Source organism: Brachyhypopomus gauderio, chromosome 4 (genome assembly GCF_052324685.1).
Source record: "Brachyhypopomus gauderio isolate BG-103 chromosome 4, BGAUD_0.2, whole genome shotgun sequence".
Classification (NCBI taxonomy): Eukaryota; Metazoa; Chordata; class Actinopteri; order Gymnotiformes; family Hypopomidae; genus Brachyhypopomus; species Brachyhypopomus gauderio.
Genome location: NC_135214.1, coordinates 12,869,348 through 12,883,703, shown reverse-complemented (window position 1 = coordinate 12,883,703; position 14,356 = coordinate 12,869,348). Strand labels below are relative to the sequence as shown.

General features: G+C 40.0%; 1 protein-coding gene across 1 annotated transcript in view; it reads left to right on the top strand.

The window, feature by feature from the left end:
- Window positions 1–14,356, top strand: part of ttn.2 (titin, tandem duplicate 2) — a 165,167-nt gene that overhangs the window by 104,510 nt on the left and 46,301 nt on the right. The window contains exons 152-179 of the mRNA XM_077002312.1: window positions 51–365; window positions 474–622; window positions 763–913; window positions 1,180–1,461; window positions 1,550–1,852; window positions 1,968–2,273; window positions 2,367–2,648; window positions 2,763–3,062; window positions 3,190–3,492; window positions 3,583–3,891; window positions 4,072–4,353; window positions 4,569–4,868; window positions 4,961–5,254; window positions 5,379–8,333; window positions 8,430–8,765; window positions 8,854–9,138; window positions 9,309–9,608; window positions 9,720–10,022; window positions 10,212–10,487; window positions 10,588–10,887; window positions 11,012–11,314; window positions 11,414–11,713; window positions 11,801–12,088; window positions 12,489–12,791; window positions 12,893–13,195; window positions 13,286–13,591; window positions 13,689–13,976; window positions 14,068–14,355. Of these exons, the coding sequence (XP_076858427.1) occupies window positions 51–365; window positions 474–622; window positions 763–913; window positions 1,180–1,461; window positions 1,550–1,852; window positions 1,968–2,273; window positions 2,367–2,648; window positions 2,763–3,062; window positions 3,190–3,492; window positions 3,583–3,891; window positions 4,072–4,353; window positions 4,569–4,868; window positions 4,961–5,254; window positions 5,379–8,333; window positions 8,430–8,765; window positions 8,854–9,138; window positions 9,309–9,608; window positions 9,720–10,022; window positions 10,212–10,487; window positions 10,588–10,887; window positions 11,012–11,314; window positions 11,414–11,713; window positions 11,801–12,088; window positions 12,489–12,791; window positions 12,893–13,195; window positions 13,286–13,591; window positions 13,689–13,976; window positions 14,068–14,355 (10,710 nt within the window). The remainder of the gene's footprint in view (window positions 1–50; window positions 366–473; window positions 623–762; window positions 914–1,179; window positions 1,462–1,549; window positions 1,853–1,967; window positions 2,274–2,366; window positions 2,649–2,762; window positions 3,063–3,189; window positions 3,493–3,582; window positions 3,892–4,071; window positions 4,354–4,568; window positions 4,869–4,960; window positions 5,255–5,378; window positions 8,334–8,429; window positions 8,766–8,853; window positions 9,139–9,308; window positions 9,609–9,719; window positions 10,023–10,211; window positions 10,488–10,587; window positions 10,888–11,011; window positions 11,315–11,413; window positions 11,714–11,800; window positions 12,089–12,488; window positions 12,792–12,892; window positions 13,196–13,285; window positions 13,592–13,688; window positions 13,977–14,067; window position 14,356) is intronic.

The following is a 14,356-nucleotide window of genomic DNA, read 5'->3' as shown; positions in this document are numbered from 1 at the left end:
ATTACATTACGTGTTATTGGTTATAATTTTAATATATGTGTATACAACAGCTGTTCCAGGCCAATGTGACAAGCCAACTGTGTCAGAAATCACACGTGAATCCATGACTGTTGAATGGGAGGAGCCAGAATATGATGGTGGATCCCCAGTTACTGGGTATTGGCTGGAGCGCAAGGAAACTACATCAAAACGCTGGACTAAAGTGACTCGTGACCCCATCAGAATCAGGCCCCTTGGTGTCTCTCATTTTGTGACTGGTCTCATGGAGGGAGCTACCTATCAGTTCCGTGTTATTGCCATTAATGCTGCTGGATGTGGACTTCCAAGTCTGCCATCAGATCCTGCTGTCTGTAGAGACCCAATTAGTATGTTAAAAATATTGCTATTAATTAGTTATTAATTAATTCATTAATATGTGCTTACACTATTCCAATATTGACGCATTTTACTGTGAAATATCTCTGTTTCTATAGCTCCTCCAGGACCTCCAATGCCAAAAGTAATTGACTGCATTAAGACAGCTGTAGAACTTGAATGGATTCCTCCAATGAATGATGGGGGATCTAAGATCACAGGTTACTTTGTTGAATACAAAGAAGAAGGAAAGGAAGAATGGGAGAAGGTAACTAAATTCAAAATATGATCAATATCTGTATATGACACAAATCAGTTTATAATTTTATAATTTTAGTTTATAATTTATAGTTTATAATTTTTCTTCTTCTGAGTGATTTTAGTAAAACTGCATTTTTTTCTTTTTAGGCTAAAGATAAGGAGATTAGAGGCACTAAGTTTGTTGTACCTGGATTGAAAGAGCTCGGGCTTTACAGATTCAGAGTGAGAGCAGTGAATGCTGCAGGTGTTGGTGAGCCTGGTGAAGTCACTGAAGTGATTGAGGTCAAAGATAGGACAAGTAAGAACAAACTCACAAGGACTATTCCACTCATGGATCCAACACTAACATGACAAGGAAAAAAATCTTAAACTTATACTAATGCTAATTCAGTACCAGACTGGTTTGTGTTTATAAACCATTATAAAAAGTGTTAGATAGTTTGAATACGTCACTGACTGTATATTTAGCAAAAGTAGGTTGTTTCTGTCTTAGTTCTAAGTAATTTGGCATCTCATATCTACAGCTTCTTGCTAATTCACAACCTACATTGACTGTGTTTTTAGTTGCTCCTGAAGTGGACCTAGATGCAACAGTGAAGGAGAAGATTGTCGTTCACGCTGGTGGCGTAATCCGCATCCTTGCCTATGTGTCTGGCAAACCTGCGCCAGAGATTACATGGAGCAGAGATGATGCTCCTTTGCCCCAAGAGGCTGTTGTTGAGACCACCGCTATTAGTTCAGCTCTGGTGATCAAGAAATGTATAAGAAAGCATCAGGGCATTTATACCCTAACAGCTAAGAACGAAGGAGGAGAAAGGAAGAAGGCAATAGTTGTGGAGGTGCTGGGTGAGTATTCTCTTCAAATAAAAGTGCTGTTACTACTACTTTATAACATCTTAGAAAATTATTCTAAAAAAATGTATTTGCTTTAAAGATGTTCCCGGCCCTGTGGGTCAGCCCTTCACTGGTACAAATCTTACCAATGATTCTTGCAAGCTGACATGGTCTTCCCCTGAGGATGATGGGGGCTCAGCCATCACCAACTACATCATAGAGAAGAGAGAAGCCGATCGCCGAGGCTGGACTTCAGTGACATACACGGTCACCAGACATAATGCTGTGGTTCAGGGTCTCATTGATGGCAAGGGTTACTTCTTCAGAATTGCTGCAGAAAATATAATTGGAAGAGGCCCGTATACTGAGATAGCATCAGAAGTTTGCATTAAGGATCCAATAAGTAAGCTTTATATAAATTTCTCCAAAATCATTATATGCCCTTATATGACATAATAAAAGTCATGATTGTAATTATTCATGTTTTTTTTTTGTTTTTTTTTACTATTTGCTTCCAGCTGTGCCTGAGCGCCCAGCAGACATGGTGGTAACAGCTGTCAAGAAGGATTCTATCAGTGTAGCATGGAGACCGCCAAAATACGATGGTGGTGCAGACGTGACTAGTTATGTTCTTGAGGTTCGTCAGCTTGGCAAGGACAACTATGTCAGGATTGCCAGTGACAGTAAGCTGATGGACCGCCAATTCACTCATGAGGGTCTCAAAGAGGGCACTACGTATGAATTCCGTGTCAGTGCTGTGAATCAGGTTGGCCAGGGCAAGCCTTCCTTTAGCACGAAACCAGTAATGTGCATGGAAGAGCTTGGTAAGTATACAAAAAACCAAATGATTTAAAATTATGATGTTACAAACCTGTATATGATTATTGTTTTATACATTTTTTCACATAATACTGTAGAACCACCTACCCTTGACCTGGAATTCCACGACACACTTTTAATACGTGTTGGGCAGCCCTGCACTCTCCAAGGTCGCTATGGAGGGAAACCAACACCAACAATTAAATGGTTTAAAAATGATGAAGAGCTTCAGGCAAATGAGGACATTGTGATTACTAGCACAAAGAAGACAGTGTGCTTGTTCATTGAGAAGTCTAAGCGTGATCACAGTGGCAAATACACTGTGGTTGTGGAGAGCTCGATTGGCAAACGCAAGGGTGTCTGCAATGTGAATGTTGTTGGTGCGTTTTGGATCATTGCTTTTTCCAATGGCATTATATTGGTCAAAAAGTTTTGTCTGTTTTAGCTGCAGAATACTGTTTGTCAGTAAATGCATATGTGTGTATGATCTTCAGATCGTCCCCAACCTCCAGAGGGCCCTGTTGTCTTTGATGAAATCTACAGGGATCACATGGTAATTTCTTGGAAGCCACCACTGGATGATGGTGGAAGCGCTGTCTCCAATTACATTGTTGAAAAGAGAGATACCAACCGAGATCTCTGGATGCCTGTCATTGCATCTTGTACTAGAACAACATGTAAAGTTCCTAAACTCATTGAAGGAAGGGAGTACATCATTAGAATCTGTGCTCAAAACATCCATGGCATTAGTGACCCCTTACTGTCTGCAGAGACAAAAGCAAAAGATGTCTTCAGTAAGTAACTTTATGAAAAAAATGTTTCACATAACGGTTTAGTTTGACTTTGATTTTACTGACTTTTGTCAAATTGACTTTTTGATTTTACTGATATGTATGTTCATATGCACATCTTCTAAAACAGAGGTACCAGATGCTCCTCAGCAACCAGTGGTGAAAGAAGTCTACAAAGACACAGCTCTGATTTCCTGGGAACCACCAGCTGATGGTGGAAAACCTATAACTAACTACATTGTTGAAAAGAGAGAAACAATGTCAAACAGATGGGTCCGTGCTGGAACCGATCGCATTTACCCTAAAACAGAATATTGGGTTCCTGATCTTCTCAAGGGTTGTGAATATGAATTCCGTGTCATGGCAGAGAATGTGATTGGTGTTGGTGATCCCAGCCCACCCACAAAACCTGTCTTCGCTAAAGATCCTATTGGTATGTTGTTATGGTACTTCTGTTAACTTTTGTAAGAGAAAATAGTATTATAATCCAATTTTACCTATATTCCCCCCCCCCACCCCACAGTGGTTCCAAGCCCACCCATAAAGCCAGTGGCAATTGACAAAACAAAGAACTCTGTCACTCTTTCTTGGGAGCCACCCAAGGACTGTGGTGGAGGGAAAATCTTTGGATACCTCCTTGAGTACCAGAAAGGTGGTGCTGAGGAATGGGTACAGGTTAATCAGACTCCTGACTCCTGCCAGGAAACTAAGTTTAAAGTGGTCGGCCTTGAAGATGGAGAACTGTATAGGTTCAGAGTAAAGGCTGTAAATAAAGCTGGTGAATCTGAGCCTGCAAATGTTCCAGATCCAGTTCGAGCACAAGACAGACTCGGTAATTCTGAATTATTGTTTAAAAAAAAACATTAAAGTGTTAAATGTTTATATATATATATATATGTGTGTGTGTGTAAGTGTATATATGTGTGTGTGTGTGTATATATATATATATATATATATATATATATATATATATATATATATATATATTTAAATTCTAATACCTTTTATGTAGAACCCCCAGAGCTGTTGCTGGAAATGGGCATGCCTCGTGAGATTAAAGCACTGGCTGGAACCCATATTAAAATTGTTGCTGGGATCAAGGGTATGCCTATCCCTAATGTCACATGGAAGAAGAATGATGCAGATGTGCCTCCAAGAGCAGAAATTCAGACCACTGGAGTAAGAACCAAGCTTGAGATGCGCTATTGTAACCGTGATGATTGCGGAGACTACATACTAAATGTTGAAAATCCAGCAGGATCCAAGACAGCGATATGCACTGTGCTTGTTCTAGGTGAGCACGTCCTCAGCACTATACAGATGTAGCATGGGAATACATTCTTAAAATGTTTACATTTTGTTTCAAAATACATAATGCAACTATGATTAATGCATGCAAACATGACTACCAAGTAATATATCCAATGTGAGTATGAAGTGAAAGACTTTGTAGCTTAGCAATTATCCTTTCCACATAATTAAAAATAAATTATCTTTTTGTGCTTCTAGACAAACCTGGACCGATTCAGAATTTGAGAATATCTGATGTTAGAAGTGACTCAGCTCAACTGTCTTGGAAAGATCCTGAAGATTGTGGTGGAACACGTATCACAAATTTTGTAGTGGAGAAAAAGGACATTGCTTCTACACAATGGGTACCAGTCTGCTCGACATCCAAGAAGCGAAGCCTTACTGCCAAGCACTTAATGGAAGGCACATCATACATGTTCCGGGTAGCTGCTGAAAATCAGTTTGGTAGAAGTGAATTTGTTGAGACTACTAAACCTGTGAAAGCAATGAATCCACTGTGTAAGTATGAACACACTGAGGATTTGTGCCTTTTAATTAGTTAAGTTAATAAGGTAACTTGCAACTAAAGTTATAAAAAATGTGTATTTCAGTCCCACCTGGTCCACCAAAGGATCTGCATCATGTAGATGTTGACAAAACAGAGGTGTGGCTCCAGTGGAACTGGCCTGATCGTACAGGAGGAAGCGATATCACTGGCTTCTTGGTTGAGTACCAAGTTGAGGGTGAAAAAGACTGGACAGTCTTCAATACAGTGAGCATTCCTGAATGCCATGTGACTGGTCTAGAAGAGGGAAAAACCTACAGATTCCGTGTTAAGACTGAGAATGCTATTGGACTTAGCCGACCAGACACGACTGTGCCAGTTCTTTGCCAAGAGAAACTTGGTAAACTACATTTTATATATACTACAAGATGATGAAAAAATATTTTTTATAATGAATATATGCACTTTTAAAACATTTATCTTTGGTACAATTTGTCAACAACTGTTTCTGTTGCTTTTTCTAGTGCCACCCATTGTTGAAGTTGATGCAAAACTTATTGATGGAATCATTGTGAAGGCAGGTAGTACTATCAGACTACCTGCAATCATGAGAGGCATTCCAGTTCCTAGTGCAAAGTGGGTCCTTGATGGGGAAGAAATTAGAAGTGGAGGAAATACCAAGATTGACACAGACAACTTTTCAACTGTTTTGAACATTACAGAATGCACAAGAAATCACACTGGACTCTATATTCTCACAGTGTCTAATCCTGCAGGAACTAAGACCGTTTCTCTGAATGTTACCGTACTAGATGTCCCAGCTGCACCCATAGGGCCTGTGAACATCCTTGAGATCACTCCAGAGTACATGGTCATTGACTGGCGTCCACCCAAAGATGATGGTGGAAGTCCTGTAATGAATTATGTTGTTGAAAAGAGAGAGTCCAATAAGGAAACCTGGGGAGGTGTTAGCTCTGGTAGTACTGCCACAAGGCTCAAGATTTCTCGTTTGCAGAGTGGTGTTGAATATGTTATGAGAATTCGTGCAGAAAACAAGATGGGAGTTGGTGCACCACTTGAAAGTGCACCAACTGTAGCCAAACACCAGTTTGAGGCACCTGGTCATCCTGGAAAACCCGTTGCATCTGATATTGCTGAGGATGCAGTCACTCTTGCTTGGACAATGCCATTATATGATGGTGGCAGTCCTATCAGTGGTTACATTATTGAGCGCAGACATAAAGGAGGCAAATGGATCAGAGTGAATAAAACACCTTGCAGGGACCTCAGATTTAGAGTGCTTGGACTTTTTGAAGGTAATGACTATGAGTTTAGAGTATTTGCTGAAAATATTGCTGGCTTCAGTGGTCCCTCACCTATTTCAGACCCAGTCAAACCTTGCAGACCAGTCACAGTTCCTGGACCTCCAGTTAACCCGAAAATTAAAGACTACAGCTGTACTTATGCAGATTTAGTGTGGATAAAACCTACAAGAGATGGAGGTAGTCCAATTTTGGGATATATTGTTGAAAGTCAGAAAGCTGGTGGTGAATGGGAGAAAGTAAATGCAGATGATTTGATTAAACAATGTGCTTACAGAGTCAAGGGATTAGCTGAAGGCACAGAATACAGGTTCTGTGTACGAGCTGTCAACATGATTGGAGAAGGTGAGACTAGGGAAGTACCAGAATCAGTGACTGCTCAAGATATCCTTATCCCTCCCGAAATTGAGATGGACATTGCATGTCGCACACATGTGACTGTTCGTGTTGGACATAACATTAATATTACTGGATATGTGAGGGCTAGACCTGATCCAGTGATTACTTGGTCCAAGGGTGAGACAGTTTTGGAAAAAGATAAACGGACAACTTTGACAAATAACTTCCCTGTAGTACATATGCGCATTAAAGAAGCAACAAGGGCAGATCATGGGAAGTATACTCTTAAGGCTGTGAATGACAGTGGAGAAGCATCAGTCACCATCACTGTAAATGTACTGGATAGACCTGGACATTGCAGGAATCTTATATTGACATATGTGACCAAAAATGCCTGCATGGTGAATTGGGATGCTCCAGAAGACAATGGCGGTACTGAGATTACAAACTACATCGTTGAGTGCCGTGAACCAAGTGTTAGAACATGGTCAATGATCAGCTCTGACTGTACAAACCGCAAGGTAAAGGCAAAACTCCTTGAGAATCATGAATATTTCTTCAGAGTATCTGCAGAGAATAAATGTGGTCCTGGACCAGCAACAGAAACCAAGACACCTATACTTGCAATTGATCCACTTCAGAATCCTGGTGAGCCAGAGAAGTTCCGTATCACTAATGTTGGCAAGAACTTTGTATTCTTAAAATGGCAAAGACCAGATTATGATGGTGGTAACCCTCATTTGGGGTACGTATTAGAAAGCAAACTCAAGGATGCTGAAAAATGGGAGAGCTTACATGATGGTGTAGTCAAAGACACATTCTTTATGGCAGATAAGTGTACAGAGAACCAAACCTATCAGTTTAGAGTTAAGACTACAAATGAGGGTGGAGAAAGCAACTGGGTGAAAACATCTGAGGTTCTTGTCAAAGAAGAAATCCAGAAACCAGTCATTGACCTCAAATTTGCTGGTACTATTGTGGTTAAAGCTGGTGAATCAGTCCGACTTGAGGCAGCACTCAGAGGAAAACCACAACCTGAGGTCAAATGGGTAAAAGACAAGGCCACAGGAGATAACCCCAGAATCAGCATTGATACTGGACCTGACTACTCAAAGTTCCTCATGACTAAAGCCAAACGCTCTGATACTGGAAAATATATAATCACTGCCACAAACCCTGCTGGGACCTTTACTGCTTATGCAACTTTAAGTGTTCTGGATGTTCCAGGGCCTGCAAGGGATGTGAGAGTTTCTGGTGTGTCATCTGACAAATGTAGAGTTGTGTGGGATCCACCAGAGGACGATGGTGGTTGTGAAGTTGATAGTTATATTTTGGAAAAATGTGAGACAAGAAGAATGGTTTGGTCTACATATTCTGCTTCTGTGGTCACTAACTACTGTACTGTGACTCGTCTCGTGGAAGGTAATGAATATATCTTCAGGGTTAGAGCAGAAAACAAGATGGGAACAGGTCCACCCATGGAGAGCAAGCCTGTTATTTCCAAGACACAGTTCAGCCCACCAGGTCCACCTGATCCTCCAGAGGTCACCAAAATTGGCAAGGATGAAATGACTGTCATATGGGCTCCCCCTGAAAATGATGGTGGAAAGTCCATTACTGGTTACATTCTGGAAAGAAAGGAGAAGCGTGCTGTACGATGGGTTGCAGTCACAAAGAGTCCTATAACTGAGAGACGTATGAAAGTAACCAATTTAATTCCTAACCATGAATATCAATATCGTGTGAAAGCTGAAAATGATGTTGGATTAGGAGAACCAAGCAAACCCTCAAGACCAGTTGCTGCCAAAGATCCAATTGGTAAGTTTTTTCCTAATAATGTTTTAATATATCCTTTACATAATTGTTTTTCTTCATGACAAAAAGCTAAAATTATTGTATTTGTGAATATTTCAGAGCCCCCTGGTCCTCCAGGCAGCCTGAAGGTGGTTGATAGCACAAAGACTTCAGTTACTCTTGGCTGGTCTAAGCCAGTGTATGACGGCGGTGCTCCAATCATTGGATATTTGGTTGACATGAGAGATAAGATTGAAATGGAAGGTGAACAAGAACGAGATCCAGAAGAGGGCTGGGCAAAATGTAATGCTGGTGTACAGCTTGTTCTCACTGAATTCACTGTCCAAAATTTGGATGAGAGAAAACATTATGAATTCCGGGTTTCTGCACAAAACCAAGTTGGCATAGGCCGCCCTGCTAAACTTAAGGATGCTGTGTCACCAAAGGAAATTCATGGTAAGATGTTTTCTCAAATTACAATATGTAATTATGTAATGTGAACTGAACACCTTGAGTCAGCTTTATTTTTCTCCTTTAATTACAGAAATACCTGAGATTGACCTGGATGCCAGTTTGAGGAAAGGTCTCAGTGTAAGAGCAGGATGTCCCATTAGGCTGTTTGCTACAATCAGAGGAAGACCAGCACCTAAAGTGACCTGGAAACGCATAGGTGTTGACAATGTTGTCAGGAGAGGTCATGTGGATCAGATTGATACAATGACCTTCCTGGTGATCCCAGAGAGCTCACGTGAAGACTCTGGAAAATACTCTCTGACACTCTCAAATCCATCAGGAGAGAAAGCTGTTTTTGTTCGCGTTAAGGTTTTAGGTATGCTGAATTACAAATAACATTTCATAAATTATTATAAATCATAAATGAATCAATAAAATCATTTAAATTATTGCATTATTTCAATTAAATTATTTTTAATCACTGAATTAATTAAGAGAACATTGTTGGATACATAAAAGCATTAACAAACATGTTATTCTGAACAGATACTCCTGGACCTGTTGGTGGACTGGAAGCGAAAGATGTTACAAAGACATCTTGCCAGCTCTCCTGGTTACCCCCAGAAAATGATGGTGGAAGCCCAATCCTAAACTACATTGTTGAGAAGCGTGAAGTAGACAGGAAGACATGGACAAATTGTACCAATGACCTAAAGAAGACTAGCTTCAAAATCACAAATATGACACCAGGAATTGAATATTACTTCAGAGTCATAGCAGTCAACAAGTATGGTATTGGGGTGCCAAAGGACTCCCCAAAATCCTACTTGGCCACAGATCCCATGAGTAAGTAACCATACAGTGCATTCTATGTATTTATTAAACAAATAACAAGTGTTCCTACCTATTATATTACCAGTGTGAATTGAAAACTGATTGTTTATATCCACCCTAAAGGTGAACCAGATCCTCCCAAAAAGATGGATGTTTTAGAGATTACAAAGAACAGTGCCACAGTTGGGTGGCTGAAGCCTCTGAGAGATGGTGGGGCAAAGATTAATGGCTACATTGTTGATTACCAGGAGGCGGGTCAGCCTGAAGACAAATGGACACCGTACTCAGTTGTAAAAGACTTGAGTATTGTTATTGTTGGTCTGAAAGAAAACACAAAGTATAGATTCAGGGTTGCTGCAAGGAACCCTATAGGATGCAGTCTCCCAAGAGAGGCTGAAGGAATCTTTGAACTGAAAGAAGAACTGAGTATGTATCTAAAAAGAATCCTTTTGTTCCTGTTGTTACATATGCAATTTAACATTGTTTTATTGATTTTACTGACATAATAATAATAATAATATTAATAATAATAATAATAATAATAATAATAATAAGAAGAAGAAGAAGAAGAAGAAGAAGAAGAATCTCAAAATGTTTTGCCACTCAATTTTTCAGCGGCACCAAAGATCATTATGTCTGATGTGGTCACTGCAAGGGCTGGAACAAAACTGATGGTTGAAGCACTTGTATCTGGCAAGCCTGTTCCAGTCACTACATGGATGAGAGGAAGTGATGATGTGGTTACATCTGATCGTATTGCTGTGCAAAAAACTATTTCCTCATCCACACTTTCAATTAAGAATGTTTCAAGGAAGGACAGTGGTTATTACAGCCTTACGGCTGAGAACAACATCTCCAAGGTCAACCAAATCCTTAAAATGATAATTTATGGTAAGTAACTTATAACAGCACCAACAAAAATGTTCAAGTGACACATGACAAATGAGCAATGATGAATGCATTGTAACATGGAAAACTCTGTTTCCACCAGATATCCCTGGTCCTCCAGAGGGTCCACTGGAAATTCTTGAGGTAGACGTAGATGCCTGCACTCTTGCATGGAACCAGCCCACAGAAGATGGTGGTAGCAACATAACAAACTACGTTGTTGAGAAATGTGATGTGACTAGAGGTGATTGGGTTCCTGCTGTATCTAACTGCACAAAGACCAGTTGCAGAGTTGGAAAGCTCACCCCTGGCAAGGAGTATGGTTTCCGAGTGCGTGCTGAGAATCGCTTTGGAATTTCAGAACCAATCTACTCAGAAAAAATGATTGCCAGACATCCCTTTGGTAGGTCTACTTTATCAAGGTTTGGGAAGCAAACCTGTTTTTATGCATCTCATGTGATGAGAAATATTATAATTTATTAGAGTTCAGTTCAGTGTTATATATGTTATATTAATTTTTGTTTCAGACCCACCTAGTGAACCCAGGAATTGCTATGTCAAGAATATTCACAAGGAATACGTTGTTTTATCATGGGAAAAACCAGTAAACGACGGTGGTAGTCCTATTATTGGATATTCTATTGAGCGCAAAGAGAGAAACAGCCTTTTATGGGTCAAGGCAAATGAGACCCTTGTCCGTGCAACTGAATACACTTGCTCAGGCCTTATTGAAGGGCTGGAGTATATATTCAGAGTGTCTGCTGTCAACAAAGCAGGACAAAGCAAACCAAGTAAACCGACAGAAATCATTACTGCAAGGACCCCAGTTGGTATGTGTGGAAGTAAAAAATAAAAATAAAACAAAAAAAACTTAATGCATTAAAGAAAAGCTGAAATCTAACCATCATTCTTATATATTTTTTCTTTAGATCCACCTGGTAAACCTGAGGTCCTTGATGTAACAAGGAATTCTGTATCTCTTGTCTGGAACCGTCCAAAACACGATGGTGGTAGCAAACTCATTGGTTATTTTGTTGAGTCCTTGAAGCTTCCGGGTGACAAGTGGGTGCGCGTCAATGCAAGTAGCCAAAACGTGCCAAAAGAGGAATATGTTGTCACTGGACTTGAAGAGGGAGCCCAATACAAATTCAGAATCATTGCAAAGACAGCAATTTCAGTCAGCCTGCCCTCAGATGAATCTGATGCAATCACAGTTATTGCAGAGCATGGTAAGTTGTGCTTCTTTGCAGAATTTATGAATGCTAGAAGCAATAAAATTTCAAGCTGATTAATTCTCTTTCTATGTCATATTACAGTCCCACCAAGGGTTGAGATAAGTTTGGAAATGAAGAACCTTATCACTGTCAAAGCTGGAACTAATGTCAATCTTGAGGCTGAGGTCTATGGAAAACCACTACCAAAAGTTACATGGAAGAGAGATGGTGTCCCATTGAAACTTGTTGAAGGCATAAAGATGTCTCAGAAGAGACATCTCTTCATCCTAGAACTGTTCTCTGTGACCAGGAAAGAGTCTGGAGAGTATACAATTGTTGCTGAAAACTCAAGTGGCACTAAGTCTGGAAACATTAAGCTGAAGGTTCTGGGTACGTTGTAATTTACAATACAATAATGAACCATTTTCACAGTGTAATCGGAGCATAACTCATTCTTCATATTTTTAACTGTGTTCATTGTTTTAACTTTGATCTGAAATCATCTTGGAAGTATCTGCTGTTTGTCTAGTTCTCACCAAGATACATGAAAACCTGCTGTTTGCTACTATTGCTTAATTTATTTTTATTGTAATTACCATTTCAATATCGCTGTTTTCCTCAGGTTCTATATGATTTCATAATCTGTTGCCTCTATTATATTCCAACCTGGTTCTGATACACCAGAATTAGCAAAAAAAAAAAAAAAAGGCTAAAATTTTGAACAATCCTATCTTATTGTACTGTGTGTTATTGTGAATTAATATTTTTTGGGGAAATCTTGTTTCTACAGACAAACCTGGACCCCCAGCATCAATTAAAATCAGTCAGGTCTTTGCTGACCGTGTCAAATTGCGGTGGGAGCCACCTCTTTCAGATGGCGGTGCTGAAATACTCAACTACGTTATTGACAAACGTGAAACAAGCAGAGCTAACTGGGCTATGGTTACTTCCAACCTTAGTGGCCAGCTCACAGATTGCTCAGTGGAGAAACTAATTGAAGGCCATGAATATGAGTTCAGAGTCAGCGCTGAGAACAAATATGGTGTTGGTGACCCAATTGTGACTAACTCTGTGATTGCCAAAAATCCATTTGGTAAGTATTTTATTTCCTGCATTTAGTATACTTCCTACTTAGTATACTTGTATGTTTGCATGATGAAAATAATGTAATGAAAATGTAATTTCCATTTCCAGACATTCCTGGACCATGTGACCCTCCAGTTATTACCAATATCACCAAAGACCACATGACTGTGAGCTGGAAGGCGCCTGCTGATGATGGCAAGGCACCGATCCTTGGATACATGGTTGAGAAGCGTGAAATTCAGGAGCTCAATTGGTCCAAAGTAAACAGACGACCTGTCATTGACAGAACCATTAAAGTTGGAGGTCTTACTGAGGGCTCTGAGTACGAATTCAGAGTTATTGCTCTCAATAAAGCTGGTCTTGGCAAACCAAGTGATGCTTCTAAGGCTGCACTTGCTGTAGATCCATTGTGTAAGTAATCCAATATACAATACATTTATCTCAAAATCACAATTTGATGCTTTTAAGAAAACATTTATATGTCTATTGTTTTATTCACAGATCCCCCTGGACCACCTGCTTTTCCCAAGGTTGTTGACTCTACACACAGCTCAGTCACTCTGTCCTGGACCAAACCTGCCTATGATGGTGGATGTGAAATTTTGGGCTACCTGGTTGAAGTCAAGAGGGCTGATTCAGAGGAATGGTTAAAGTGCAACATCCCGAAAAATCTCCAGGCAACAAAGTTCCTCGTCAGTGGTCTTATTGATAACACAGAGTATCAGTTCCGTGTGACAGCTGTGAATAAGATTGGCTACAGTGAGCCAAGTGAAGTTCCTGGGAAGCATCTGGCACAGGACATTTTAAGTATGTAAATCCTGTAACTGGGGTTTAGCTTGATTATGTACCTGAATTTAACCTGAATTTACTTTTTCTAACTTGCTTTTTATATACCTTTTTCTAGTTGCTCCTGAGGCTGAACTTGATGCAGATCTTAGGAAAGCATTGGTATTACGTGCTGGAGTCACAATGAGAATCTATGTACCAATTAGAGGCCGTCCAGCACCAAAGGCAACATGGAGCAAGGTCGATGCCAACTTAAAGGAGAGGCAAGGTCTTACAATCAGCACAACTGAATGGGATTCTTTTGTATACTGTGAGAACATCAACAAATATGATGCTGGAAAATATGTCCTGACTCTTGAGAACAGCAGTGGAACCAAATCCTACACTATTGTCGTCAAGGTCTTAGGTAAATTTTTTTTGAAAGAATAATTACAGATTTGTGTTTTTCTTTTATTTTATCTATATTGCATCTAACATATATGTCTCACTTTATGAAGATACACCTGGACCACCACTCAGTCTGACAGTCAAAGAAACATCAAAGAATCATGCATCCATCACTTGGTATCCTCCATTAATTGATGGTGGAAGTCCAGTGAAGAGCTATGTTGTTGAAAAACGTCTTGCAGAAAGGAAGGCATGGACTTGCGTTGCTCCAGAGTGTGCTAAAACCTCTTTCAGAATCACTGATCTAGAAGCTGGAAAGGCATATTGCTTCAGAGTATCAGCTGAAAATGTGTACGGAATTGGTGAGGGCGAGACAGCTGGACCAGTAACAGCCTCAGG